Source organism: Bos mutus, chromosome 19, assembly GCF_027580195.1.
Source record: "Bos mutus isolate GX-2022 chromosome 19, NWIPB_WYAK_1.1, whole genome shotgun sequence".
NCBI classification, from domain to species: domain Eukaryota; kingdom Metazoa; phylum Chordata; class Mammalia; order Artiodactyla; family Bovidae; genus Bos; species Bos mutus.
The window spans coordinates 41,291,072-41,318,597 of NC_091635.1; the positions used below are offsets into that span (position 1 = coordinate 41,291,072).

At 47.6% G+C, this 27,526-nt stretch overlaps 3 protein-coding genes across 6 annotated transcripts in view; 1 reads left to right on the forward strand and 2 right to left on the reverse strand.

Moving 5' to 3' along the window:
- Nucleotides 1-180: 180 nt before the first annotated feature.
- TP53I13 (tumor protein p53 inducible protein 13) lies at nt 181-4,581 on the reverse strand. 3 transcript variants are annotated; one of them, XM_005888259.2, is made up of 7 exons: nt 4,334-4,581; nt 4,083-4,154; nt 3,816-3,857; nt 1,653-1,781; nt 1,314-1,517; nt 636-1,191; nt 181-555 (listed from the first exon to the last, which is right to left on the reverse strand). In XM_005888259.2, exons 1-7 carry the CDS (start codon nt 4,403-4,405, stop codon nt 443-445), a joined length of 1,188 nt encoding a protein of 395 aa, XP_005888321.2. In that variant the 5' UTR covers nt 4,406-4,581; the 3' UTR covers nt 181-442. The 3 variants fall into 3 exon arrangements, with proteins under 3 accessions (XP_005888321.2, XP_070246425.1, XP_070246426.1); XM_070390324.1 differs by lacking the exons at nt 4,083-4,154; nt 4,334-4,581 and adding an exon at nt 2,275-2,336 and having other exon boundaries at nt 3,816-3,840; XM_070390325.1 differs by lacking the exons at nt 4,083-4,154; nt 4,334-4,581 and adding an exon at nt 2,275-2,300 and having other exon boundaries at nt 3,816-3,833.
- Nucleotides 4,582-6,311: 1,730 nt separating this feature from the next.
- Nucleotides 6,312-12,842, forward strand: ABHD15 (abhydrolase domain containing 15). Its single transcript, XM_005888258.3, has 2 exons — nt 6,312-7,335; nt 10,848-12,842. The coding sequence occupies exons 1-2, from the start codon at nt 6,455-6,457 to the stop codon at nt 11,371-11,373; spliced, it is 1,407 nt and encodes a 468-aa protein (XP_005888320.2). The 5' UTR covers nt 6,312-6,454; the 3' UTR covers nt 11,374-12,842.
- Nucleotides 12,843-17,440: 4,598 nt separating this feature from the next.
- The window catches only part of TAOK1 (TAO kinase 1), a 109,838-nt gene continuing 99,752 nt past the window's right edge, over nt 17,441-27,526 (reverse strand). For both annotated transcript variants that reach the window (XM_070390327.1, XM_070390328.1), the window contains one exon: nt 17,441-26,749. In XM_070390327.1, the coding sequence (XP_070246428.1) occupies nt 26,288-26,749 (462 nt within the window). In that variant the 3' untranslated portion in view covers nt 17,441-26,287. The remainder of the gene's footprint in view (nt 26,750-27,526) is intronic.

A 27,526-nucleotide genomic window follows, 5' to 3' on the forward strand; every position in this document is an offset into this window, starting at 1 on the left:
GAAGGGTCTACCACGTTACTAAAACCCAGGATCTGAGGCCAGGTTGGCAAGAGGCAGCAAGCAGAGGGTGCCTGACTTGATGCTATAACCCCCTCCCTACCTCAAACACGACCTACGTGACCTAGGACAGTGTCCCCGGCGGGAGTGAGTCAGTCTGTGTGGCAGATGCACAAGCTCAACTCCAGCCTCTACTAAAATAATTTAATAAAAACGGAGTTTTTGCAACGGAAGTTTGAAACTGCTCCTTTCTCTCTCCTCCCTCTGCCCAACCCCATTCCTCCCAGCAAACCACACACTAAGGATCAGCCAATCTGCCGCGCTCGGGCGTGACTGCTCCCTCCGGCCGCCAGGGGGCCGCCCCGCGCGCGGGCCACGTGGCGGAGGTTGCGGCCTCCGGCGGGGGGAGGAGCCGAACCTGCCACAGCGGCAGGGCTGGTGCAGGTCACTCGGAGCTGTCCCCGTCCGGGCCGCTGTCCGGCGTGGGCGGGAGGAGGGGTCTCCGGCGGGAGCGCTTGACCCGGCGAGGGGGCATGAGCAGCCTCCGCTTCAGCACAGCTATGGGCAGGAGGGGGAGCGGTCAAGGGCCGGGAAGAGCCCCGGGGGCGGGGCTGGGGGTGAGGAGGGCCATGTCTCACCAGCCACGGTGTCCCGGCTGTCCACCGTGGGCTCCCAGTAGATGCTCTCCCCGCGTCGGAAGTTTCGGTGCAGCCGAGTGCAGAGCGTGGCCAGCGTGAGCAGCACCAACAGGAAAGTCAGGGCCATGGCCGCCCAGGCGGCCTCCTCTGTGCGCGGGGTAGGGCCGCGGGCGGCCCTCGGTGGCCCTGCCGCCCGAGGGGCCGGGGAAGCCTGACCCGGACAGGCACAGCCCCCAGGACTGTTCTGCCCTTTGGGCAGCTGAACCTCCAGCCTGGAGCTGACATTGCTTCCTGGTCCCTCAGGCAGCAGTGGGCCAGTGGACACAGACCCGGCATTATTGCCTTCACCCTGAGATCCCAACATGGGCTGTCTGGCCTCCAAGCTCCCTGGGGAAACAGAGGGGAACCTCGGGGCTGAGGGTGTGGGCTGGAGACCAAGGGCAGCCCGCAGCCCACGTCTCCTGGCACCACTAGGAAAGAGCTGCCCATGTCCACTAGATGCCACCTCCATGCCGGGTGGCCGCCAGCTCCACAGAGTAAAGGCCAAAGCCGGGGCCTAAGAGGAGAAGAGACAGCAGTCACCCCCTCCCTGCCCAGATGCAGGCCAATGGCACCCAATGGCACCACCACCCTGAGCCAGCAACCCCATGACCGCCATGCCTGGCCAGCACCCCTCACCTGCACACACCCTCGCTGACTGCACAGCCTCCCTCTGCCCAGCGTGGGCACCAAGGAAGGGGGCCCAGGAACAGTGTCAGAACGGAACCCAGCTTTCTCTCTCCTCTGCTTCCGCCACTGCCTCCTCTTCAGCCAGTGGGCAGCCCGGGCCGGCTCCACCCACGCCATCTCCAGCGCTAAGCCCCATGCGGCCAGTACGAGGGGCTACGAAAGGAAGAGAGAACTGTTATAGCTAAGTCGAAGCTGGGGAGCAAGCAAGCAGAGGCCCTGAATTCCCCTTGCCCTGCCCACAGTGCTGCAGCCTCCACTGGTACCAATCACCTTTCAGCAAGCACTTACCCGATCCTGGGTGAGGCTGGAATCAGGGGCCAGTGAGGGCTGGGCCACACAAGTGTGGGCAAGAAGGGCAAGCTGGAGCTTCAGCCAGGGGTGGGCACAGGGGTGGTAGAGGAAGCTGACGTCCTCAGACTGCAGGAAAGGCATGAAAACGTCAAGCCGGGCCCAGGTCCCTCCTGAGAGTTCCAAGTTCTCCCATCCTGGGGAGCCAACTTCAAGGGACTCCCAGGATGACCAGATGACCCTCCCACCTTCTGGGCTCAGGAAAGGATCAAGAGCCCTGGATACTGGTGTGCATGCCCTCTTGCCTCTGAGCATTCCTTTCATCCCTCCTCTCCAAGCAGTGCCACCCCTCAAAGGTCATAGCTTCCACAACAACATGCATGGTTAACCCTGCCAGACTCAGACCACCCTCTTTAGCTATGTTCCTCTGCACCTGGCTCTACAGGTCCCCACCTAGGCTGTAACCACCCCCACAAAGAGAGACCAGGCCTTCTACGTATTGACCCATCTATATATATATTCAGTCTCCCCAAAGCATCCGAATACAGGGCACACAGGCAGCAGGTGCACAATCTCAGGATGGAAACACTTCAGTTATGAATCATTCTTTGATTGAGCTGACCTGATGCTCGTCATTTGTGCCGGAGGCTGTAGGAGATGCCAAAAGAGAACTCCTGGGCTCCGCTTGCAGGGAATACAAAGGAAACTCAGGGAAACAGGACTAATGCAAATGAACGAGCAAACTAATAAAGCTCAAAGTGATTAGCAGTTAAATTATGAGACGATTTCAAGCATTACACAAATTTGGAGAAGGTGATGAATAAATAAGGGCTAACGTGCTCAGGCAAGGTCTCAAGGGAGAGCTGACTCCTGCCCTGGGCCTTAAAGAAGGGTAGGGATGGATGGCAGGAGGGCAGGGAGCTGCCCCCCTTCAAGTCAGGTCAGGCCAGGTATAGAGGGGAAGGAGCCTCACACTCATGGGTGGTGAGCAGACCAACATGACTGAAGGCGAACCAAAGCTGTGGAGAGGTTACACGACGCTTACTGAACCAGGTAGAGCCAGAAAAACCAGACAGGGGGGTGGGGCCACGATAAGGTGGGAAATGAGGAGCCACTGGTTTCTGAACAGTTTGCAATGAAAAGGGCTGTTTGGGGAAAGGAAACGGATAGGTGGCATGAGCTCTTCTGGCTTGGAGATATTACAAGGATCAAAAACAGGTATTTCAAAAGGAAAACCAAAAGGACAGAGAAGCTATCCAACCACTGGCAGTGAAACACACAGGCACACAAGGTGAACCCAAGGTGTGGTCGGTAACCTGACATACACACACTCCTTGTTGTTGTTTACTTGCTAAGTCGTGTCTGACTCTTTTCGACCCCATGGACGATAGCCCACCAGACTCCTCTGTTCGTGGGATTTCCCAGGCAAGAATACTAGAGTGGGTTGCCATTTCCTTCCCCAGGGGATCTTCCCAGCCCAGAGATCGAACCCACATCTCCTGCATTACAGGCGGGTTCCTTACCACTGAGCCACCAGGGAAGCCCATTACACACTCACACACTCCTTACAGCTTCCTGTTTTCCAAAGTGCTATCCCACGCAATTTGTTTACTCCTCAAGGGGAGCCTGTGTGCGCAGCTGTGACCCCCCTGGGCTGTAGCCTGCCAGGCTCCTCTGTCCATGGAATTCTCCAGGGAAGAATACTGGAGTGGGTTACCATTTCCTACTCCATGGATCTTCCTGACACAGGGATTGAACCCACCTCTCTTGCATATCCTGCATTGACAGGTGTTTTCTTTACCACCAGTGCCACCTGGGAAGCCCATAATAACCACTAAGAACCTCTCTCACAGAAAAGCAGGGCCCAGATAAGTCAGAGACTTCCAAAGTCACACAGCAGAGCTAGAGCACAGGTTGTTTTCTCCTAGGACTCTCAACCCCCTTGCAGCCTCCTGCCCACACAGCTAGCTACTCATAGCATTCCTGACACCTCACTGCAGAAGACAGAGGCCTAAGCTCACTGTCCTAGGACTAAGAGCACTAAGGTCTCCTCCTGGAGTGGGGAGCAGTAAAGAATGGAGCTAGTGAGTAGAAGAGGTGGAGCCTGCATGGAGCTGGCTGTTTCCAGCACAGACCCCGAGGATGCCTCCTGCTTATACTCACCTGCTGTGGCCGCATCCGTGTGTAGGTCACTCTTGGTGACACCTGTACCAGGGAGACAAGAGAACTGAGAGGCCCGGGGACTCCGCTGGGGGGATGGGGGTGGGACACGACAGCAGGCCCGTGCTGTCACGTTGGGATGGTGACGCTGGTGACGAGGGCCAAAGGAACAAGGTGCTCAGAGGATGGCTGTGGAGGGCACCGCGAGGCCAGGGCGGGACTGCGCTACCCCTTCACGCTCCTCTCTCCCACCGCCCTCCAGGCTCCCACCTGTGGGGGCAGAGGCCACAGGCCCTCGGGACAACGGGCTCCCGCCTCCTCCGCCGCCGGTTCAGCCACCACCTGTGGGTTCAAGGCGCAGAAAAGCTGGGTTGTTTGGCCTCGGAGAGGGCTCTGCCCTCTCCCTCCCAGGCCCAGCACTCCAAGGGAGAACTCCGAGTTCCCCTCTCGGCACGCCCCTCCTTCTGGCAAAGCACTTGGAGACACCGGGCCGAAAGCTTCTCGGCAGCGGGTCGCCTTACCTCACGGGGACCCAGGAGTCCCGCCAGGGCGGCCAGGAGCAACAGCTGGGGCGGCGGCGGAGGAGGCGCCATCCCGGCCCGCCCCAGGCCGGCCTGCCGCCCGTCCAGCCAACAAGGGACCGCTTGCCGCCTGGGCCTGCCCCCGCGCACCCACGCCGCCCGCGTGCCCACGTAGACCCCGGGCTCGCGCGCGCGGGTCTGGCCCGACCCCAGACCGCGCGCCTCGACTCCCCGGGCTCGCGCGCCCCCGGCCTCGCCCCGCCCCGGCCTCGCCCCGCCCCCGACATCGCCCCGCCCCGCCCCCACGGCTCCTGGCGGCTCTCGCCGGGTCCCTGCCCCGCCCCGGGCCCGCCCACAGCCCGGGCCGCGCGCGCACGCGTCCGCCAGCCCAAGCCGGAAAAGTCATCTGGAAGCCGGTCTTCAGCTCACTGCGCAGCGAGACAGGCGGGACCACCTCCCTCCCCACGAAACTGGTCCCAGCGGGTCTCCGCGGCCTGCAGGGCGCAGCTGCAGCTCCTGGGTGGGATCGTGGAGCGTGAAGGAGGGCGGGAAATGGGACTCCTGTGAACTATGTGGCTCAGGAAAGGAGACGAGTCCGCTCCTTCGGCAAACCCGCTTCAGATTCATCATTATGACTGCCTCTGGAAGAGGGGCAGAATCCTGAAATAACAAGCTACGGAAAGGAGAGGGTCCCCACTGCTCCCCTCGCAAATAGCGCCCGAATCCGGAGGAGTCTCAGAGGGTCTCGGGCCTCCACGCTCCCCAGGCCTGGAAGTCTCGGGAAGCTGCAGCCGGGCTGGGGGCTGCTTTGTTGTCCACGTCCGCCTCCGCTTTCGTGATAAGCCCAACGGCGACCCGCCGGTGCCCGAGGAGACTTTGGCCACCTCGTGAGGTGGAGTCACAGGCCTCTCCCCCAGCAGGGTGCTCGGGCCAGACATTCCCCGCAGCGGGGCGCCCATCTCCTTGGCCCAGTTTGAGATTTTGAGGGAAGACGGGAAAGTGGGTGGAGAGTGAGAGCTGTAATGTCCAGCCTGAAACTTTGAAATCGAACAAGAGCGTCTCCCACATCCACCGCCCCCACCCCTTGTGACTTGCAAGGGGTATTTCTTACCCGCCCCCCGCGCTCCAGAGATTGAGCTGATGAAGGGACTCAATCCATCCCCCGCCACGGCCCGCTCGCGGGGTGACAGGCAACCCCCTCCAAAGGCACCCGAATGCATCTTTCCCTCCGGCTCAGGGGCTGTTTCTTTTGGGGAAGTCCTTCCTGGGGAGCGGTGTTGAGGGTTCCCTCTCCCTGCAGCCAGGATCCAGGGCAACCCCGTGCTCGCGGGGGCGTCGGCAGGGCGCTCTAATGCAGGCAAAGGAACGAGAGGTCCCTGGCCTTCTGAGCTCCCGCTGCAAGCCCGCTGTCGGGGCGGAACGCCTGCCCTGGCCCTCGCTGGCCCTGAGCCGGACCCTCTCCCGGCAGGAGTTATTGCGCAGTTGCGGGTGCCGGCGGGGCGGAGACCGACATCGAGGTCGGAGAGGACCACCGGTCCGGGCGACAGAGGTGCGGGTGATGGTTCCCGCTGCAGCCGCGCCGCGCCGCCCCGCCCCGCGGGAGCCCGGAGTCCGCGCCGGGAGCTGCGGTTCATTCGCTTCTCCCTTTTGCTGCTTCTCGGCAGCGGCCCCTGAGAGGGCAGTGACGCAGGGGCTCCCCGGGAGCCACACACCACGCGGGGCGGAGGGGTGGGGGCAGAGGATCCTGAGGCTCACTCCCGTCTGCCCCCACTCCTCCGCCGCCCACACTCCGCTCCTCGGCTCGCCTTCCCCACTCCCTTCCGCCTCGCCGGCGCGTCCTCGCTGCCTCTCCGTGGCCTCCGCTCCTTTCACCCTCTGCTCCTGCCTGTCGCAATCGCTGTACAAAGGGCCGGGGGGCGGGAGTGGGGGGGCGGGTGAGGGGAGCCGGGCGCGAACTGGCTGCCTCTGCGGGGCCGCGGCCAATCCCGAGCGCACCCTCTCCCTGCCCCGCGGGAGGGCCCTGGGCGGCCGCCGCGGCCGGGCGGAGCCGCGGGCAGAGCGGGGAGCAAGCCGAGGGGCGTCCCCGCCGCGACCGCCCGCCGGGGGCTCTCCGGCCTCGCCATGCCACCGTGGGGCGCCGCCCTTGCCCTGCTTCTGGCTGCGCTCGCCCTGCTCTGCCTGCTCGTCCTGAGGCTGCGGCGGCCCGGCAGGCGCGCCGTCGGAGCGAGGACCCTGCCGGGGGCGCGGGGAGAAGATCACGGGGAGGAGGTGGACGGCGGAGGCCCCGCGGGTCAGTTCAGCGACGGGCGGGAGCCGCTGCCCGGAGGCTGCAGCCTCATCTGTAAGCCGTCGGCGCTGGCCCAGTGCCTGCTGCGCGCTCTGCGACGCTCAGCCGCGCTGGAGCCAGGCCCGCGCCCCTGGCTGTCCGGGCCCCACCTGCAGACCCTCTGCCACTTCGTGCTGCCGGTGGGGCCGGGGTCCGAGCTGGCCCGGGAGTACCTGCAGTTGGCAGATGACGGGCTGGTGGCCCTGGACTGGGTGGTGGGACCTGGCGCCCGGGGCCGCCGGGCCACCAACGCCGGGGGCCTCCCGGCGGTACTGCTGGTGATCCCCAATGCCTGGGGGCGCCTCACCCGCAACGTGCTCGGCCTCTGCCTGCTGGCCCTGGAGCGCGGCTACTACCCGGTGATCTTCCACCGGCGCGGCCACCACGGCTGCCCACTGGTCAGCCCCCGGCTGCAGCCCTTTGGGGACCCATCCGACCTCAAAGAGGCCATCACTTACATCCGGTTCCGACACCCCGCGGCCCCGCTGTTCGCGGTGAGCGAGGGCTCGGGCTCGGCGCTGCTGCTGTCCTACCTGGGCGAGTGTGGCTCCTCCAGCTACATGACCGGAGCCGCCTGCATCTCGCCCGTGCTACGCTGCCGCGAGTGGTTTGAGGCCGGCCTGCCCTGGCCCTATGAGCGGGGCTTTCTGCTTCACCAGAAGATCGCCCTCAGCAGGTGGGTAATGGGGGCCGCAGACGCGGTGGGTAGGGGTTTGGGGCTGGGAAACAGTTCTGCCTGGTACTGAATCAAACATGTGTAGAGCAATTTGGGCAGAGTTCTCCACACAGTTTCTGAAGCGTCCAAACCCTCTAATCTAGACAGAATCAGAGAAGCAAATTTAAAAGCCACGGACCGACTGAGTCAGCATCATTAGCTGGAGCGGGGACTCCAACCCAGGGGGCCCCCTGGCCTCACCTCAGCTGCATTTCATCCTAGCAACCTAAGCACCTGATGCTGCACATCGCCTAGTCAAATCAGCAAAGAGGGCTCTGGAAGCAATTGTGACTGATTGTCCAGAAAGTTTCCTTATAGTCTCTGAGCCTGGAGATGACAGAAATTAGATATTTGGTGGTTATTTGATTTATTGAAATTCCTTAGACCTGACAAGTGTTTTGCATATTCCTAGGTATGTACTCAATATTTAATGCAAAAATTTTAAGAATGTTTAAACATATTTCTTTAAATCTCCAAAAAGAAAAGAATCTACCACCAGGGTGACAGGGAGACTCTTCCACTGAAAAGGCCTGGGTGACAGTCCCACAGCAAATAACCAGGCCTCGGCTTACACTGTTGCTTTCCTAGGGGATGAAGGGGTTAGCTAAGTTGCTGGAAATTCAGGATTTGAACCCAAATGGGTCTGACCCCACATCCCAGGTCTTTCTGCCCCACCACAGTGTTGCCATCATGTCTAGCTAATCCCTATGAGCCTCACTTTCATCTTCAGTTAAAGGGAGTTACTAATCACCGCAGATGGTGACTGCAGCCATGAAATTAAAAGACGCTTACTCCTTGGAAGGAAAGTTATGACCAACCTAGATAGCATATTCAAAAGCAGAGACATTACTTTGCCAACAAAGGTCCGTCTAGTCGAGGCTATGGTTTTTCCTGTGGTCATGTATGGATGTGAGAGTTGGACTGTGAAGAAGGCTGAGCGCCGAAGAATTGATGCTTTTGAACTGTGGTGTTGGAGATGACTCTTGAGAGTCCCTTGGACTGCAAGGAGATCCAACCAGTCCATTCTGAAGGAGATCCCCTCTGGGATTTCTTTAGAAGGAATGATACTAAAGCTGAAACTCCAGTATTTTGGCCACCTCATGCGAAGAGTTGACTCATTGGAAAAGACCCTGATGCTGGGAGGGATTGGGGGCAGGAGGAGAAGGGGACGACAGAGGATGAGATGTCTGGATGGCATCACTGACTCGATGGATGTGAGTCTGAGTGAACTCCGGGAGTTGGTGATGGACAGGGAGGCCTGGCGTGCTGCGATTCATGGGGTCGCAAAGAGTTGGACATGACTGAGCAACTGAACTGAACTGAATCGAACCTCACAAGGTGGCATGAAGTAAGATAAACAAAGTACGGGGCCTGGCACCAATACGTGGTGGCAATTGTGATTTTTCTTTCTTTTCTTGCTCCATTTTGCCTCCCAAACCCTGAGCTCAACAGCAGCCCACATGCTACCATGGCAATCCAAAGCCACTGGAACAGTCCACGGGCAAGGTGCTCTCACATGGCCTAATTGTCAGTTTCCTTCCACAAATGACCACCATCAGTGCTGCTGACCCCAGGTACCAGCTGGAGGATACAGTGGGGGAAGTGAAAAGAAAAACTGGGCCTTTAGGAACTGCCCTGCCCATGGAATTTGGGGATTGCCCACTTGGGGCAAGCCTCTTTGACTGTTTGCAGGAGGCACCTATCCAAATTCAGCTGACTAAGGCTGAATTAACCCAAACTAAGTACTGAACTACCCATCCTGGCCTCCTGGTCAGGGTGCCAGGCTCTCCCCAGGGAGGTGGAAACAGCCAATATATCCCTCTTTTCCAGAGCAGTTACTCTCAGGCTCCCATTTGGGAACTCACCCCGTAAATTAATTATTACACTCTCAGTTACTTCCTCCGCCACTCAGCCCTCTCTAGAAATACTTGCCCCACTGATCAAGGTCACATTCGTCATCATCCGGACAGCATATTATCTTTTAAAAAACAACCAAACTGGGCTTCCCTGGTGGCTCAGTGGTAAAGAATCTGCCTGCCAATGCAGGAGACATGGATTCAATCTCTGGTCCCGGAAGATCCCACATGCCGTGGAACAGCTAAGCCGGTTACATCACAACTACTGAGCCTATGCTTTAATGCCCGGGAGCCCAACGACTGAGCCCACGTAGTGAGAGCCCATGCTCCACAAGAGCAGCCACCGCAACGAGAACCTCGTGCACTGCAACTAGGCTCGCCACCACTAGAGAAAAGGCCGTGCCGCAACAAAGACCCAGCACAGCTAAAAATAAATAAATAAATATATTTTTAAAAAAGCAAGCAAACCAATACAACTTAAAATGTTAATGATGGGGGTGTCACTTGCTGGTTTGGATAGTCTGAGCCAGTGGGTTCTAAGAGGAGTACAGGAGGTGACAGTTTGTAGCAAGTTCCCTACAGGGGTCAGAAGTTGAGGTCAGGGGGACAGTTGTCACAGCTGTAAAGTCAAATGCTGCCCCAGGGCTGAGGAGGTGATGCCATGAATGACCATCCTCATAGAAACTGTAATACAGGAAGGAGGGCGGAAATACCCTGATTGTTGCCATGCCAGCCCATGTTGTCAGACTTCCTCATTTCCTTTGAGAAGCCAGCTAGCTGCATTTTATGTGAATTATCCTGATTTTATTATTTTTAGCCACGCTGTGCGGCTTGTGGTACCTTAGTTCCCTGACTAGGGATCAAACCAGGCCCACGGCAGTTTTAAGCACGGGACTGCCAGGGAATTCCCAAACCTCCTGGTTTTAAATGATGGCAACAATGTGGAAGTTTTTAAACACACTATCAGATCAGATCAGTCGCTCAGTCGTGTCCGACTCTTTGCGACCCCATGAATCCCAGCACGCCAGGCCTCCCTGTCCGTCACCAACTCCCGGAGTTCACTCAGACTCACGTCCATCGAGTCAGTGATGCCATCCAGCCATCTCATCCTCTGTCGTCCCCTTCTCCTCCTGCCCCCAATCCCTCCCAGCATCAGAGTCTTTTCCAGTGAGTCAACTCTTCGCATGAGGTGGTCAAAGTACTGGAGTTTCAGCTTCAGCATCATTCCCTCCAAAGAAATCCCAGGGCTGATCTCCTTCAGAATGGACTGGTTGGATCTCCTTGCAGTCCAAGGGACTCTCAAGAGTCTTTTCCAACACCCCAGTTCAAAAGCATCAATTCTTCGGCACTCAGCCTTCTTCACAGTCCAACTCTCACATCCATACATGACCACAGGAAAAACCATAGCCTTGACTAGACGAACCTTTGTTGGCAAAATAATGTCTCTGCTTTTGAATATGCTATCTAGGTTGATCATAACTTTCCTTCCAAGGAGTAAGCGTAAGGCCAAAGAAAGCCTCCGTGGTCAGACACTGGCCTGTGGGCAGCCACTCTGTAACATGTGCTGTCAATTTATTTTCTCTTTCCTTCCTTCCTCCTCCAACTTCTTGCTGCCAGGTACGCCACGGCCCTGGAGGACACAGTGGATACCGGCAAACTGTTCAGGAGCCGCTCCCTGCGGGAGTTTGAGGAGACTCTCTTCTGCCACACCAAGAGCTTCCCCATCAGCTGGGACACCTACTGGGACCACAACGACCCCCTCCGGGATGTGGATGAGGCAGCGGTACCTGTGCTGTGCATCTGCAGTGCCGACGACCCCGTGTGCGGGCCCCCAAACCACTTTCTGCCAACTGAACTCTTTCACAGCAACCCCTACTTCTTCCTTCTGCTCAGCCGCCACGGGGGCCACTGCGGCTTCCTGCGCCAGGAGCCCTTGCCAGCCTGGAGCCACGAGGTCACCTTGGAGTACTTCCGGGCCTTGACTGACTTCTTCCGGACGGAAGAGAGGATGAAAGGGCTGAGCAGGCGCCGAGCTTCCTTCCTTGCGGGCCGGCGTCGTTGGGGAACCCTGCCGAAGCGGGAGGTCTCCCCCTCTTCCAGTCTGGAGGAGATCTTTAGCTGGAAGAGATCCTATACGCGGTGAGACCTGACCTGAGAAGCCCCTAGCCTCACAAGGAAGAACAGAACTGCGCATGGCTGAGTCCTTACCAGGCAATTAGGACAGAACGCGGCCAGGCCGCTGCAGCTCTTTGCCCCTGGTCCAGCCCCTCTATTAAACTGGTCTGTGGAAAGAGATGGAACCCCCCGGAAGCTGGCGTTCACTGACCCCTGGGGAGAACTCCTGCCCAGACCTTGCTCTGCACATGCCAACTCATCCTGGCTCAGCAGCGGGGCATTGCCCGTCACTGTCCCCTGTCATTGACTTCATAAGCCAAAGAATAGCACCATTTAAGTTCCTGGACTTTAGAGAAAATGCTAGTTTACTAGCAATGACACAGAGAAGATGCGTTTTTGTGAGCCATTGGTAGGTCTGTGCCCCACAGCTTCTCAAGCTGGAGCCACTTGAGGTAGTGGGGACAGACAGGATGTTTGTGTCTTGGTCCCACTTCCCTCGTTTTGTTTTTTTTTCTGCGGCTGTGGCGCTCCGCTGACTTCACGTGGTGACAGCTGTGGAAGCGGCTCACAGAGCCGTGTGGCTGTGTCAGTGAAAAAGGCCCGAGGCGGCCAGTGCTGTGCTGAGACTGGGTTGGGGAGGGCGACAAGGCAGAGAACGTGAACACCTGCGTCTGGAACACGAAGGTCCAGTGTTTGGATGAGTTCTGCAAGTCTTGATTGGGCGTGGGGGGCTGATCTGGGGCTTCAGCCTAGGACCTCCAAACTCACTGGAGAGATTCCAGGAGTGATTAAGAATAGGAAATCATCGCAGGGTGTGCTTGACCATGGCTCAAGGAGCCAGGCTTTCAGACATTCTAGGTGCTCCTTCCAGTACCATTTTGGGGGATTACTCCAGAGAGCTCCAGCGAGAGGTGTTTTTCTCTAGAGATGTGAGCTTTCTCTAAGTGGTAAAAGTACAAACCTCATATCTTAGGTGGGTCTTTTTTGGTTAGTTGCCCTCTTTTCTGACACTGCTGCTAGCCTTTCCCTCTTCAGAGCCTAGAGAGACATCTGGTACTAGAGAAAACAGTAGTTCCAAGAGATTGACTGGAGCTGACTCAGTGATTTATGAATATTTCACATTATCACGCCTTTTCTGCTCAATTATTCAAAAGGCTATCCATCCGTGTAGATGAAGAAAAAGCTTCCCCTGGATCTGGCCACTTACTGACTGGTAACCTCGGTGTTTTGAGGACTAATGCTGAAGATTAGAGTAAAATAAGGTATTGTATGGATTGACCCACGCAACTTGGTTTGGGTTAGGCCATTAAGCAATACAGTAGGACATCCAGTCTGTCCCCTCCCCCCAAAAAAGAAAGCTTTACCCAGAAGTTTTAATTGGTCATCAAGAAAAGAAAGCACCTGTTTCGACAAGCAGCTCCATCCTGGCCTCACCAACAGGAAAGCAGTTTTAAGGAGGAGAGACGATTACCATGTCCTAAGGCTTGGTATGAGGAATTCCTAGGGCCATGATGTTAGATTTGGATAATCTTCGCCCATTCTTGTTCTTCTAGATCAAATAAGAAGAAACTCTATAATCTAAGAATCTGAACCGGAAGGCAGACAACACTCAATTGTCTAAGGCACTTTATCCTGTCATGAAAAGATTCCCCCCCCTCCTTCCCCACTGCTGGTTCCTCTTCCTCCACGTTCTTCAGCTAACATTCTCTCACTGTTTCTGAGCAGGAGAAATAATACCAGGCTCCTCCGTCCATGGGATTTTCCAGGCAAGAGTGCTGGAGTGGGGTGCCATTGCCTTCTCCAATAATAAGGAAGGGAACCCCAAATAAGCCATTGTACTTCTGGCTAACCACCTTGGTATAAGGCTTGGTGAAGAACTACTGACATCTGGCCACCCTCTCCCCCAGCATCTGGTACAGTGGAGATTTCCGTTTATTAGCTCTGGCGCTCCCATATTCAGGACCCTATGATAGTTCAGAACTCACTGTAAACCAAACAGTGGTTTTTTAAACACCCCCCGCCACCTGCACCCCCAGGATTAAATGGCCCCTAAGGGCTAAAATCTGGATTGTTTCTCTAGGCCAGATACCTTGAGACTCTAGTCCTTTAAGATAATAGCTTTTGGAGAAATCATGGTTCACCTTTTACAGGAAAGCAAGCTTGTGGGGTGGGGGTAGAGGAAGATATATATATATATATATGTCTCCTTTAAGTGATAAAAGTATGAACCTCACATCTGAGGTGTTTTTTTGGTTAGTTCCCTCTTTTCTGACACTACTACTAGCCTTTCCCTCTCCAGAGCCAAGCTTTCAGAACAGCCCAATCCAGTTCCACTGATTGCCTTGGATCCACAGCTCTAATGACCTAAACCCCAATTCTCCTCCATGCCCCTTGTGCCAAATGTACTCAAAGCCGTTCTCAAAAAGCTACTTCTGTCCCGTCTTCTCATCACCGTTTGGTGACATCACTGCTTTTCAGCCCATTTTTGGCAAGAAAGTGTACTTCCTGTTCAAGCAGGTTTGGGTGACTGCCCTTCATCTAATGATAAAGGACTCACCCAAACTGGCTCCACTTTGGTTGTGAGCTAATTATATGAAACCAGATGGAAGATCCCCAGACACACATTCTGAGAGAGTGCATGGCCCTTGGACAAACTGACAAGTTACAAACTTGGGGAGGCAAGAAAACGATGACACAAACAAAACCCAAGGAAGCGCCATGAGTTGGGAGTTTTCCAGGTAGCGTGTCTGGCACCCCACTCAGGTCTCATTCACTTGCTCGCCTCCCCTTTTGGTCTCTTTATTATTTATAAACACCTTCAAATGGTAAAGGGGGAAAAAACACAACCCAGAGACAATAAAGGAGACATTCTCTCTGAAGTGGAAACTGAGTTATGTCTCCATCCACTGGATCAGAATGTAGGAAGCCCACAACTGCTTCTCAAAGTTTCTTTGAGTTCTGCTAAGTTCTGACCTTTGATATCAAAAACTGTGCTTAAGCTGTAACTTAATTCTCTTAAAGATTTAGTATTTTGTGTATTTATACATGGGTTTCCAAGGTGGCTTGGCCAGAGATGACAATGTGAAAAAAACATAGCACCAAATCCTCATTTTGAGAAGACACTGTCTCTGTGTGAAGAAGATATCCTTGCTAAGACTTGAGTGCTGTTATAAAAGAGGTCTTGACACAGGAAGTCTCATTTCAGCTTTATATACAACCTCAAAACCACGCCAGAGCCGGAGAGTCTTCTGTACTCATCTTCCACCCAGACTACAGGACCCTCTGTCAGTCAGTCACGCTGAGTAATGCCAAGGTTTCTTCCTTTAGAAATGAACTTCAAAGTTTCTCCATGCTTAAATAAACAGATATACTTGGCCACTTTGGCAGAACTTGCCAATGATACCAGTGATTCAGTGATATCAATGATTCTACAGCCAAGCCACAAAGGATGGCGTAAGAAACTGTTTTCACTATTTATCACATTTTACAGAGTTAAGATTGAGAAGTTATACCTAGGGAGTGTCCGAGTGCCCAGAGGTGGAATGAATGCCTTAGGAAGCAGGAAGTCCCACAACTCTGGTAGAATATGCAACCTAGACAGCCACTTGGCACACATCGTGGAGGGAACCTATGCTGAGAAATAGTGGAATTTCATTAAAACAAACAATAAAAGATATTAACACTTTAAAAACAAGTCTCTCTAGCTCCTCCAGCCTTCCTATATAATAATATCCTGTTCTAGTGTCTATCGCTAGTGTGATTAAACAAAAAATTCTCTCCAACTTGTTTGCCTCTGAATAATAAACTGCAGTCTCCCTGCAACAATGGAATGTCATTTTTAAATCTCCAGAAACAAACATGCTGTTTGTCTCAAATCGTCTATGTACCGAGCCACACTTACCTACCTGTGAGTTAACAGAGCCTCACTGCACACTATTTGCTGGGTGTTGCTTCACTTCTATAGATCTAGGTTTGTGTCCACTAACACTAACCACTGGCAGCTCTGTTTAATCAATAACCAGTCCTCCTGCTCTGGGCTAATAATTTCCCAGTAGGCTCAAAATTCCCTGATCATCAATGATACCTACATAGAGATATTTTCCAGGGGCAATTACTAATTTGTGTGTTGGACAGAGCACCACAATAGTTTCTGGAGATGTGGATTCTAGTTTCTCCTTCATCAGTGACACATAGGACTTTTGGGCAAGTTATGAGTTATTCCACATGAAAACAATGAGACAATGAAAAAGCCTTAATTTAGGTCTGTTAGGCTAAAATGAAATAATAAAAGCAGATGGATCCCGTTCTGCAAGTCCATTTAATTCCACAATCAGAGTTCAAAGACCTCTGTAATGAGGTGACATCTGCTTTCAGATCAGAATCTTTTTTCCAATTCTTATAAGGCCAAGAAGTTCTAGTTATTAATTCTATTGCAAAGTAGGGAAGGACCTGGAAGAGCAGCACCTTTGAGGCTCACAGACTGAGTGCTGGGTTGCCCGGTTGAAAGCAAACTCTTTCCACTCCCTTCCCAAGCACGCGCGTGTACATACACACACACACACACACACACACGTGCTGATAACCATGTTATCATTGGTTCATTTGTTCCAGCCAAAAAACCATCTGCTTTTTTCTTATAAGTGATGTCAGAAAGGATGTGCCCTTCAAGATCTCACAGTTAGTAGTGACAGGGCTAAAGACCAGAACCCCAACCACTGCTCTTCAAGCCAAACTTCGCCTTTTCCTAGTCAATCACTGGCTGAGATGACAATAAGTAATGCTAATCTTAAACTCCATAATGTAAAGGGTGTTAACAAAAGGAGAATTTGTTTTCAGAGCTGCTGCACAACTCTGTGATGGAGTCAACATGTATCTATGAATGGTGTCCCTAAAGTTGTTTATTGCAGTTTGCATAGCCTTAGCACCCCCTTGGCAGCCTTGTCTCATATCTAATAAGAACAAGTATCTGAAAATATAGTCACTAGTTGCCTGGGACACGCAACAGGAACACCCTGGTTTAGCAGTTTTTCATCACTCAGATGTAGATGACAGTGCTAGCTTAAAACCCTGGGGCTGTGGAGCTAGCAGACCACTGTGCTGATTCTTTATTTCTGTTCAAATTTCTTTTATAGTCAGGTAGGATAGGCTTTAAACCCTATGCATTAACTCAGAGCATCTTTGATGCATTTGGTCAGTAACAACATGTGTTTTGAGTTGCTGACATGGTTAGAAGCACATGGTTTATGATAGTCTCCTTTCACTGCAGTTTGAACAGCCCAATTGTGGAGATATAATCAGAAATCTTGTTTTTTAAATCCCTTTTAATAGCTCAACCAAATTCAAGGTGGGATGCTGGAAATGATAGAGAGAACACCTGGAAACTAATCTTGGCTGTTTGACCCAGGCAAATTAAACCCTATGTAAATGCTAATTAATCTCAAAGTAGCTCAATATCAACATTCTAGGAGTTTAAAAGCTATGTTTTAAAGAGCCACTTTTCTGATAGTCTTCTAATTCAATAAAGTAGGTAATCTCAATAATGCTTTTTAAAATGACACTTAAAACTACTAATTAAAAAAACATAGAAGCCCCAGTCCATGAAACTCCATCCCTCCAAGCCTTCTGATAAAAAAGTCATTTTAACAGGACTGGATTAGATGATCTGCCTCATTCAGGGCTAAAATGTGGTGATTTTAAAATCTGGGAAGATAAACCCAGATGAAACCACCTTCAGAAGATTTCTTTGCAGAAGGTCCGAGAACTACAGACAGCTGGGCGTCCATGTGTACGGGAGGAACTGCAGTAATACAGACCACAACATACGTTTGTATAAAACTTAAGAACATGCATCAAACCGTTAGAACCTAAACTAGAATCGTATCTCACAGCCACAACACAATAGGCTACGTCACTGCCTGGGTACACAGAATTTGAGGCAATTAGACTAGAGCCGACATCAAGGAGCTCATCTTTAGCCGCATCTCACTCATCCAGCACAGTGCCTGAGATTCAGTGATTATCCAATAAACAGTCATTGAACTGAAATATATTTTATGGAAATACAATTACTTAAAAAAAACTGAGCAGACACTCCGTGTACTAAAATTACTTTATTACAGTTGATTTTTTTTAAACATTTCCTTTGCTATGATACAAAGGATACTTACAAACAAAATATTACATATGACCTTGTTTTCGCTCTTATGTTCTGACAACTTGGTAACAGCTTTAAATGCACAATCTATACAATTAATACAGGTTATATATGAACTATAAGGTATGCTGAACCAGAAGAATACTGACAATATACTGTACAATAAGCCTTACCAGTTAGTGCTGCAAACCATTTCTACCAAAAAGAAAATGCACATCTGTACAGTCACTTTTACCAGCTGGTGCTGACAGTGGGGGAGAGGCTTCTTCTCCATTGGAACCCTTGGGAAGCCTCCACTGTGGGCATCTGTTTGGTCCAAAAATTAAGAGGACTGTGTAGATTTAAAATTAGTCATCGGGAAAGTGGCAGAACATCACTTTCAACATGATAATCTCTCACCAAAAAAAAATCACGTCCCAGCTTTAAAAGACCACGGTCCTTTGTCCACCATGAAAACCCGACAGGCTCAAGGGCTTTGGGAGATGAGAAGATGAAGGCTGCCAAAAAAGGAGGCAATAAACCAAGCCAAAATCTAGGTTTTGCAAAATCTTTTTTTTCCCCTTCACCAAAGGGAACTAGAAATGTACAAATTCATTGATGAATCTCAATGATAACGTATCAGTTAGCTGATAACCCTCATTTTATCTGGACCCCTGACTTGTGGGAATAACTGAAAGAGATTGTGGATTATATACACCATTTTTAGAAAAGAACCTTTTGCTTAGTTAAAATATTCCATTTAGCCACCAAAGCTGGTCCTGGTCTATTACAGGTGTGCATTCATCTTTCAATGGTCTACTCAGAAATGATAAGGTTACAGCTTTTTTTCTTTTTTTAATTTTTTTTTTAAATAAAAAAGCAATTGACTGAAGCATTTTTCTTTTTTTCGGTAAATAGCAAAAATAAAAATAAAAACCAACCCTGGCATTTGCACAAATAATGCAAATGGAGCGATATGGCCTTTAAGGTAACGGGTTAGTAGAAAGGAAGAGAGAAGTGAAGAAAATTCAGAGAAAATGATGTATTGATTTTTCTTTTTAAAAATTTCTACAATACATGTGCAAAAAAATCATGCTGGTTGAGGAAAACAAAAGTAAATGAGTATATAAAACTAAAATCATAAATAATATGTTTGGATGACTGGTAAAAGCAGAAACCAACCTGGGTTACAAAAAGGATTATACATTCAAGATGCTCTTAAACCCAGTGGGATAACTTATGTTAAAACTGTGTTAATAGTTACGTTAAAAATCTCAAGTTTGTTTTTAAATCTTCACAATACAAGCAAAGCTGTTTTAAAATATACACTATACATATTTCTCATAGTCTCTCCAACCTCATTAATGCGCATTAGGCTATCCTTTTCATATACTAAAACAAGGGGTTTCTGAAAGGTAAATTGTTCAGAGCAACCCATCCATTATTTAAATGTTTAAGTTTTAAATGGGTTAAAATCTTTAGCAGACTTACATAAATAGGATTTAGCAACACAAGTGTTAATTTAAAAAACTCTAAAGCATTTACAAATTATCAGGTTGGAATAGTCTGGGGAAGTTATGTGCACTATACTTCAAAATGTTATTTACATCAGACCATTGCTTTTGTAAAAATTTCCCTAAAAGATAAAAAACAAATTTGGAGAATTAACCCATTCTAACCTAGCAGGGGAGGATCATAAAAGGAGAGGTAAAACAATAACAAAATTATCTCTTAATAGAAACCCCACATATCCCTCTCCACTTGGATTTTGCCCTATGAAACCACCTGCAATTTCTAATAGGCTCATATATCAAATGTCAAGATAATGTGGTAAAATACCTTGTCAGATAAATTACTGGCCTTGAGTGGACTTAAAAAAAAAATGTTTTTCCCACCTGTGCCTCCGGCTTGGATTATTTTAGACACATGGATGTAATTAATTGGAGGGGCACTCTAAACAGGCACAATTCCCATTTAATATAGAATAAAAGGTATGACATATAAAATGCTTTTGAGAGAAGAGGTGGTGGTTTCTTTGATATTATGAAATGCAAGAAAGCACATTTGGAATGGACACCAAAGAAGAGCTTTCTGGCGACACAACAGGGGCAGTCAGTATCTTGATAAGCTGAATACACTTGTCTATGACTAAACAGGGGTTAGAAGGCTTCCAATATTTCCCCCCAGGTTTGTGTGATATGTGCCAAACAGTCACATGGCCAGTTAGAATCTGCAAACATCAAGCAGTTCCATCCTTTTAAGTCACATAATTCATTCCATGACCATGTGTAATTATAGAAACAATAATGTTCACGCTGAGGCAATGTATTTGAGGGCTCAGAAAAAGCAAAATGTGCCACCGAGAGAAACCTGTTCCCATACAACTGGTCTTCATGCTTTCAAGTGGCCTAATATACCTTTGATGCTAAGCCAAGCCATGCAAAAGCAAAGAGCACACACTTTTCATTAATATTGGTATCTCATTTCTAAACTCCACTGACCTCAGAGTTGCCATAGAAACATAACATGAGTAATGAAAGCATACAAGTGAAGGTTCATGGATTTAAAAAAACGCATTTCCCTCATCTATGTTTACCAGCTTTTAATACCTTAGGCTACAAGGCATATCAAGGGATAATGACAAAGGAACATATGTAGTTCTGGAAATAGGAAAAATGCTCCAGAAATGGGATCAATGTGCCAGTAATAAGCATAGTTCATTTGAAAATTCAGCGAGAGAGCCCAATAAACAGTTCCAAGCCATAATGTTATCACCTGCGTAATTTACACAAACATTAAAACTCTTGCACTTTATAGACAAAACGCACTTCTGTAAACATGGCCACTGGGGGAGGGAGGCTCCCTACCTCATTCATGACTGAGGACATGTAATCACATTAAATAAAATGACTCTGCTTCAAACAATTTTAAACCTGACCAATGATTAAACTTAACTTCCCCCTGTTTAACAACACTGAAGCATTAATTCTAAAAATGTCACCTAGGATGGTTTCAGGGTTAGATGCTAGGACCACAACTGGCAATGACAGCCACTCCTCTCTAGCTGGCACAGACTTATAAACTTTAGTACAAAAACGAAAAAAATACAGAAACTAGGTCAATTTGTTAGCTACATATTTACAGATAATTACACGATTTCTTCACTCACAATTGCTAAAAACTATGAGTGAAAAGGAAACTGTGCAGGTTGAATTACCCGTACTTTGGGGGGAATTCTGGGGTATCAAGATACCCTTTTCATTCATTCACAAGTCTCATCTTCTCTCCACTTTTTCATGGCAAACTACCTACAGATGTCTAGATTAATATATCCAATGGGCATCCTGTTTCAGAGAGGATTAACCTTTTTCTCTATTTAAAAAAAGAATCTCTTGTATATTTAAAAATAAACAAACCCAACACAATCAAACAGATACACACGCACGCACACACACACACATGCACACATCCTCTGAAACTTCAAAAAGTTCTGATTGTTGGGTAACAGTTAACAGTGATGGTGACATAGTAAATGGCTCCCCAGTTTTTATTTTCTGCCTTTATTTTCTTTAAAGGATATCTATTTTGGGGTGGGTGAGAGGGAAGTGCAAGTTTAAGAAACCCACAACAGGCAGATAAGGTGCATACTAATTTACGTATTTATGATCTGAGGACTACTATTAGGCCAAATGGATTCTCTTCCCTTGCATGAGTGAAATTTTGGAAATCTGAATGTAAGTGAGGGAAGAACTAGTCAACTGACTTTAAAAGGGGCTACCAGAATTCAGTAGAAAATATAAACACACAGCAAAGGAAGAGTTCTCAGCTTCACTTTCTTTTTCTAGACAGTGTTTAATAAAACTTCTTTACAAATTAAGTCATTTCCAATGTAGACTTATTGTAGTGATTTAATAAAAGTGCAGACAACATAACCAGACACACAGCAAAATAGACTTCAATCAGTAGTCCTTGCATACAAGAGGCAAGTCTGCTAAGTGTACAGCATACTCTTCATCCTTTAAGGAATCTGAGGATGGAAAATTTCCAGTTCTTAACAACTAAGAGTAAGTGAGGGCCTTTTCAAAGGTAATGCTACAGCCTGGTTGGGGGCACTATCATGACAGATGAAGGAAAACAGAGAATCAGTTTCTCTTTAACAATAATGATCTGTATTTTGGTAAGCAACTCCAAGATGACAGCCCAAGTTTTAGATCTGTTCCTTAGAGAAGACAGTTTTTTTTTTTAAGACATAAGAGCCTCCTCTTTCATCATTATAGGAGATTCACACTTAAACACCTTAAATATATTATTTTCTGACTTGAATACACACTAGACACTTCACATTGCGAGCATGGAACAAAACGCAGGGCCATATAAACTTCCTAGGAAAGGGTTGCAGTGTGGGGCCAAAGCTGTGCTTACAAAGATTTGCCTCTGAAGGGGTGGACAGTACATGAAGAACTCACTATCAGCAAGCAAGAAGAGGCAGCCGAAAGGAGAAAGCCCCTTGCCAACACCAAATCCTTCTCTCCCAGTGGCCATTTCCTGTTGACTTTATTGTTTAGGAGAACCTTAGATGCTTTAGCAGTAATTTCTTTCTTGGATGTTTTGGTCCTTAGCAAAGTTTATAATTATCATCATCATTATTAATGGAACAAAAAGGGTAAGAGGATCAATGGCACCACTATGTATGGATGGAGTGCACACGAAGATTATGTGACTTATCGGTTCTCTTCATCTCTGCAGAGGAATCACCACCAGTGGTTTCTAGTTTCCATGGTTCATTTCTCTCTGCATCACTATCTTTCACTGCATCACGACACAAACTCACAGGAACACTAACTGGTTCCTTCCCCAGCACTACTTTTCTGCACTGCAACTTATGGTTCCACAATTTACTTAACTTTCTTTCCACCCACTCAAGTGCTAAGAAAGGATCAAAAAAGAAAAGACTCCATCTAATGACCATAAATATCAACCCAGAGTATTCAATTGTTAAGAAACACATGCATTCTTGCCTTAACTGAGGACTGAAATAACAAAACAATATAACAGAACCTTAAGTGCCCTGATGGAAATGTACAGTATGAGTTATATCCATCTATCTATACACACATATAGACACTCATATGTATATACAATATATACATACAAATGATAATAGCTATACCAAAAATGTGCATATTTAACACAGTTTTTAAAAGCCAGTAGATTATGGTATAATACAATTTATTTCCACTAGTGAATGGCACAAATGGAGAAATGCAAAGGAGGTGTTTCAAGTACAATAGAGTCATTTTTCACAGGTGAAAATAAACAGTATTATTCCAGTGTCCAACACAATGTATTCTATAAAAGTTTAAAATGCCAGACATAAAGAAGTAGAAAGTTACTAAAGTCTGCCTTATGGTTTGAAAAAGATACTCAAAGTGTTTTTGATTTTTGAAAAGGGGGAGAGGAAAAATAGGTGGGAGTGGGAGACAGTCAAGGACAGTTTCTTTAGTGTGCTAAATGGTGTTTACTTGATGTCTAGGCAGCTGAAAATCATATTGACTATGCTAAAAAGTTCAATTTACCAATAAACCCTTGGCCTAGAGTACCAAGCATCTCATATCCATGGGTGTGGCTTCAATTCCAGGACTGTTCATCTCTAGGCACAGAAATGACTTAGAAAAGAATGGCAGCTCTGAATAAAATATAAACATATTTTCCAGCTAATGTTATCTATATAATGAAAATACTTCCAGATACTTTAATTTGGGGTTAGAGCTGACTTTAATAAGGGAAAAATAAGTGCAAAAGGAAGGGAACCCCATTAGGAACAATGTATCAAGGTATGAGGTTTTGCATTTTTCAAATGCGAACTTAAAAAAGGGGGAGAGAGTGAACGTAAGAAACTCACACTGCCGACTCTGGATGCCAGACATAGCGTATACGACTTTCTGATATGCGTGTGTAAAATCTCCCATACTTATTTTCTCAAACACATTTATATATAGTGAACACCAACACTGGGGAGGAGGTAGTAGTACTTTGATCAAATGTTGAAGTCTGTACACTGATTCAGAAAGTGCCTGCTTCTTTCTTTAGGATCTCTCAAAACCTTTCAAATTTTCTTGCTACAAGCTTTACTCTGATGATTCCTACTATGTATGATATTCTTCAGAAGTTAGATCTTACAAACACACACAAATCAATTAATTTGAACCATTTTTGCAAACTATATATACTTTAATTAAAATTAACTTAATGGAATAATCCAGGTATAGTCATGACCTACATGTAAAACTGGTTGCCACACACATCAGATACAACAACCTATTGGATAGACATCTGGAGTCAGTATTCAACCACAATTTTACAAGTACATACGGTCTGCATGAATTCAATAACTCAATTTGACTAATTCAAGTCCACAAGTGGACTTTAACATGTATTATTGGTAGTATTTTTTAAAGAGTTTTATATGTAAAATTGATCTGCACTTCTATTCCACCCCTCCAGCAGTACAGAGGGGCCAGATCTAGTAAGAATTTTTATAAAAGGTATCAAATTCATTATATTTTTATACATTTTATTAACTCTAAAGCTCTCTCCTATCATTTTCCTCCAAATAGGTAGATACCTCAGTTTGCTTGAAATACTGTATACAACATGAATGCAAAAAGACAGAAAATTAAAAGCCCCTTTCATTAGACAGACAAGCAAGTACATGTCATGTTCACCTAAAAACTGGTGATTTCAAGCCTGGCCAAGAGGACAATGTACCAGAGCGCTACCTGAAACACTGCCTAAAACTGTGTGTGAGTTCTACTGTGATCTTGGCTTTTAAAAGACTTACATTAATTTTTCTTCCAGTTACCTTTAAATGAATGCCAGAAATTCCTAAAGGGGAGGATTCATGGAGATTAGACTGACATACCTGGGGAAGACTTAAATTTGGTTGAGAAAACCAAGATTTCAACAAACAGATTACTGGTTGGTCATTAGCCTGAACCTAGGTGAAGAGTATCATTGAGAGGGCCTTAGAAAATTCTACCTGGGGGTCCTCTGACTATATGAAAAGCAGGATCCAGAGTTAGCAGCAAGGGTTCTTCAAGACAAGGGAAGGGGCAAAACAGTAACTTGTAAGAAACTCTATCACTGAAAAGAACATTTTTTTTCCTTCAAGTCATACTCACAGCTTCCTACCCACCTTCAACTCAATTTCCACACTAACAGTGGAATACCAAGTAACATCTAACTTTCAGCATTGGGTTGATCCTTCATTGCAAAACAAAATAAAACAAAACAAAACATGCCCCTCTGTGGGAAAAAATAAAAAAGTTAGCGTTTGTCAAGAGATTCCCTGACCACTATAACTTACTTTACTTTTTTTTTCTACTTTGCCAAACTAGCTAGTTCCTTTTCAGTAGTACTTTAGCACTGAGGCTAGAGACTTCTGGAAGTGGTGTTTCCTGTTGTGTGATGTTAACATGATGCCAAATGGTCACTAAGGCTCAAGGAACTAGAAGTTTGTAAACTACTGCAGCAACAAAAACAGCAATTAAAAAAAAAAAGAGGACCTGCACATGCAGCAAAATCTACAGTGGTGATGAGGATTAGTCAGCAGCTGGCAAAGCCATTGGCTCAGTGACTCCTGGTTCACTATGGCAACTAAACATTTAAATAATTGGCTATTCTACTTGTAAACAGGAAATCCCATAAGCCAAAAGGGGGTAATCAAATTATGTCTATGTAGTGTGGTGAAAATTCCAATAGATGGCAGTTTGCAAATATGGCATCATTCAAATACCTCTGGCATTTGATTTGTATTGGCTATATATCTTTGTTTTTGTACAAAGTAGAAGTACTGTTTGGGGTCTTGGAAGCTATAGAGCTTAGCTAGGATGAGATATCACAGTATAAGCAATGAAACGTCAGGATACAGAGGCTTCATCTCCTCACTCTTGCTGCTGAACATACCTACCATATGAACTTTCAGGGGCCTCTCTCACCCTTCTAGTCTTCCCCTTTAAAGGCTCACGGGTTTGTTGATACAATTCCCACACCACTTGTGATCTCCTTAAGCACCTCCATCTCACCATGCCACAAAGAAGGCACAATTGAATGCACCAAAAAAAAAAAAAAAAATCACTGACAAATCTATGCAGCATTCAGAAAAAGAACTAAATTGTTTCCTACTCTCTGAAAAAGTCAATGCAACCCTTTAGTGTTCATGGATTTCCATGTTCTTTTTCACTCCAAATGAGGCTGAGAAGTCAGACCAATTTAATAAAGAAAATACGTTGGTAAGGGGATACAGATGTGTTTCAGTAAGAACTTGTTTCAGCATATGCTGCCTGCTGTGAGTGGCTTATAAGAATCTGGGATATGTAGAAAGGCTTTAGATCTTTTCACATCCTTCTTAGGATGTGTCATTGCCCCAAAGTGATGACTCAAGATACACTGCTGCAGTCTATTTTTGCAGTTTTCAAAAATACCCCCTATCTACCCAATTTCTTATAACCACAGGCTTGATACATATATATGGGTGTGTATGTATTTGTATACACACCTACATGACAGTTCCCCTTTTCAAAATTTCTTCAAAAGTTAAAAAAAAAAAACAAAAAACCTGGCAGCCAAATACTATGACATCCCAATTAGTAAACACAAAACAGAACGCTTTACAAAAATGAGTAAGATATACCATATGCACTTAGCTTCCACACTGTAGTACCCAAGTGAGGAGGCTGCTGTGACGATGTCTGTAGGCAGTTTCTTTTGGCAGACAGCTCCAGCGGAATCGCCACTCTCAATTATTAAGTTATGTATAAGACATGTGTGACCCATTGGATATTTGAGAAGTGACACTCGTGCTTCTGCTCATGCCCTGCTCCGTCCGTCCCCCAGAAGCTGTCCGCCTTAGAGCCTGAGGGCTATTGCGGACTCCCATACTGCTACCTCGGGGTACCCCTTGCATTGGCCCCGAGGGGTGACCCCACGGCTGGGGTCCACCTTGCATTGGATGGCCCCAAGCTTGTGGTGGGCCACCCATGGGATGACCCCAGTGAGGTCCTGGACCCCCGGTGGGATTGTGAGACCAACCAGAAGCTCCCGGGTAGCTGTGGCTGAATGCCTCAGGGGAGAGATTAGAAAGGACCATGTTACTAAAACCTAGTCTCATGCTTTCAGAGTCAAAAGCTTCAATTTCTCTGGCTTGACGTTCCAGCAGGCTTCGTATTCGTTCTGTGCGTTCATTCTGCAAAGCCAACATTTCTTCTTCAATCTGTTGGGGGTTAGAGGGAAGCAAAAAGAAAGCTGATCTATTTTTTAAAATCTATAAACTAATAAGGAAGTCATAATTAGTCAACTTTGAAGTGAATCATAAAAAAGTTCACAATGGCTATTTTGTGGATGTATATTTAAAAATCAAAGAGATGTACTATAGAAATCATATACAATTTATATTTTTAAGATGTGTAAAACCAAATTCTTAAAAACAAAGGAAATAACCTCTATTGAAATAATAAATCAAGGCAATTATCATCAATGGCTACTAAATCATTACGTAAAACACTGAATCATTAGGTAAAACACTGAAGACACTTGGGACTCTCCTTGGCAAATCTTGTAAATAACAATACCTTAGCCATCTCTGTCTCTAGATTGTCAACTGGATGACTTTTGAGTGAGTGACAGTCACTCAGTCGTGTCCGACTCTTTGCGACCCCATAGACTACAGAGCCTGCCAAGCTCCTCTGTCCATGGAATTCTCCAGGCAAGAATACTGGAGTGGGTTGCCATTCCCTTCTCCAGGGGATCTTCCCAACCCAGGGATCAAATATAGGTCTCCTGCACTGAAGGCAGATTTTTTGCCATCTGAGCCACCAGGAAAGCCTAAAACACTGAATAAAAATGTAAATGGGTGAAGGGAAACTAGCTTTATCAGATGCACCAAAACACTCTATTAAATGTGGTACTGGTGTAGGGACAAATTATTAGTGAAATAGAAATAAAGATCTCAGTTTGTAGAGTTTTAAAGCAGGACAAGAGCATTAATTAA

Coding starts and splice junctions, on each gene's coding strand:
- TP53I13 (XM_005888259.2), bottom strand. CDS start 4,405: ATGGCGCCTCCTCCGCCGCCGCCCCAGCTGTTGCTCCTGGCCGCCCTG. Junction 4,155..4,333: donor GACTCCTGGGTCCCCGTGAG/GTAAGGCGACCC, acceptor TTGAACCCACAG/GTGGTGGCTGAACCGGCGGC. Junction 3,858..4,082: donor TGTGGCCTCTGCCCCCACAG/GTGGGAGCCTGG, acceptor TCCCTGGTACAG/GTGTCACCAAGAGTGACCTA.
- ABHD15 (XM_005888258.3), top strand. CDS start 6,455: ATGCCACCGTGGGGCGCCGCCCTTGCCCTGCTTCTGGCTGCGCTCGCC. Junction 7,336..10,847: donor CAGAAGATCGCCCTCAGCAG/GTGGGTAATGGG, acceptor TCTTGCTGCCAG/GTACGCCACGGCCCTGGAGG.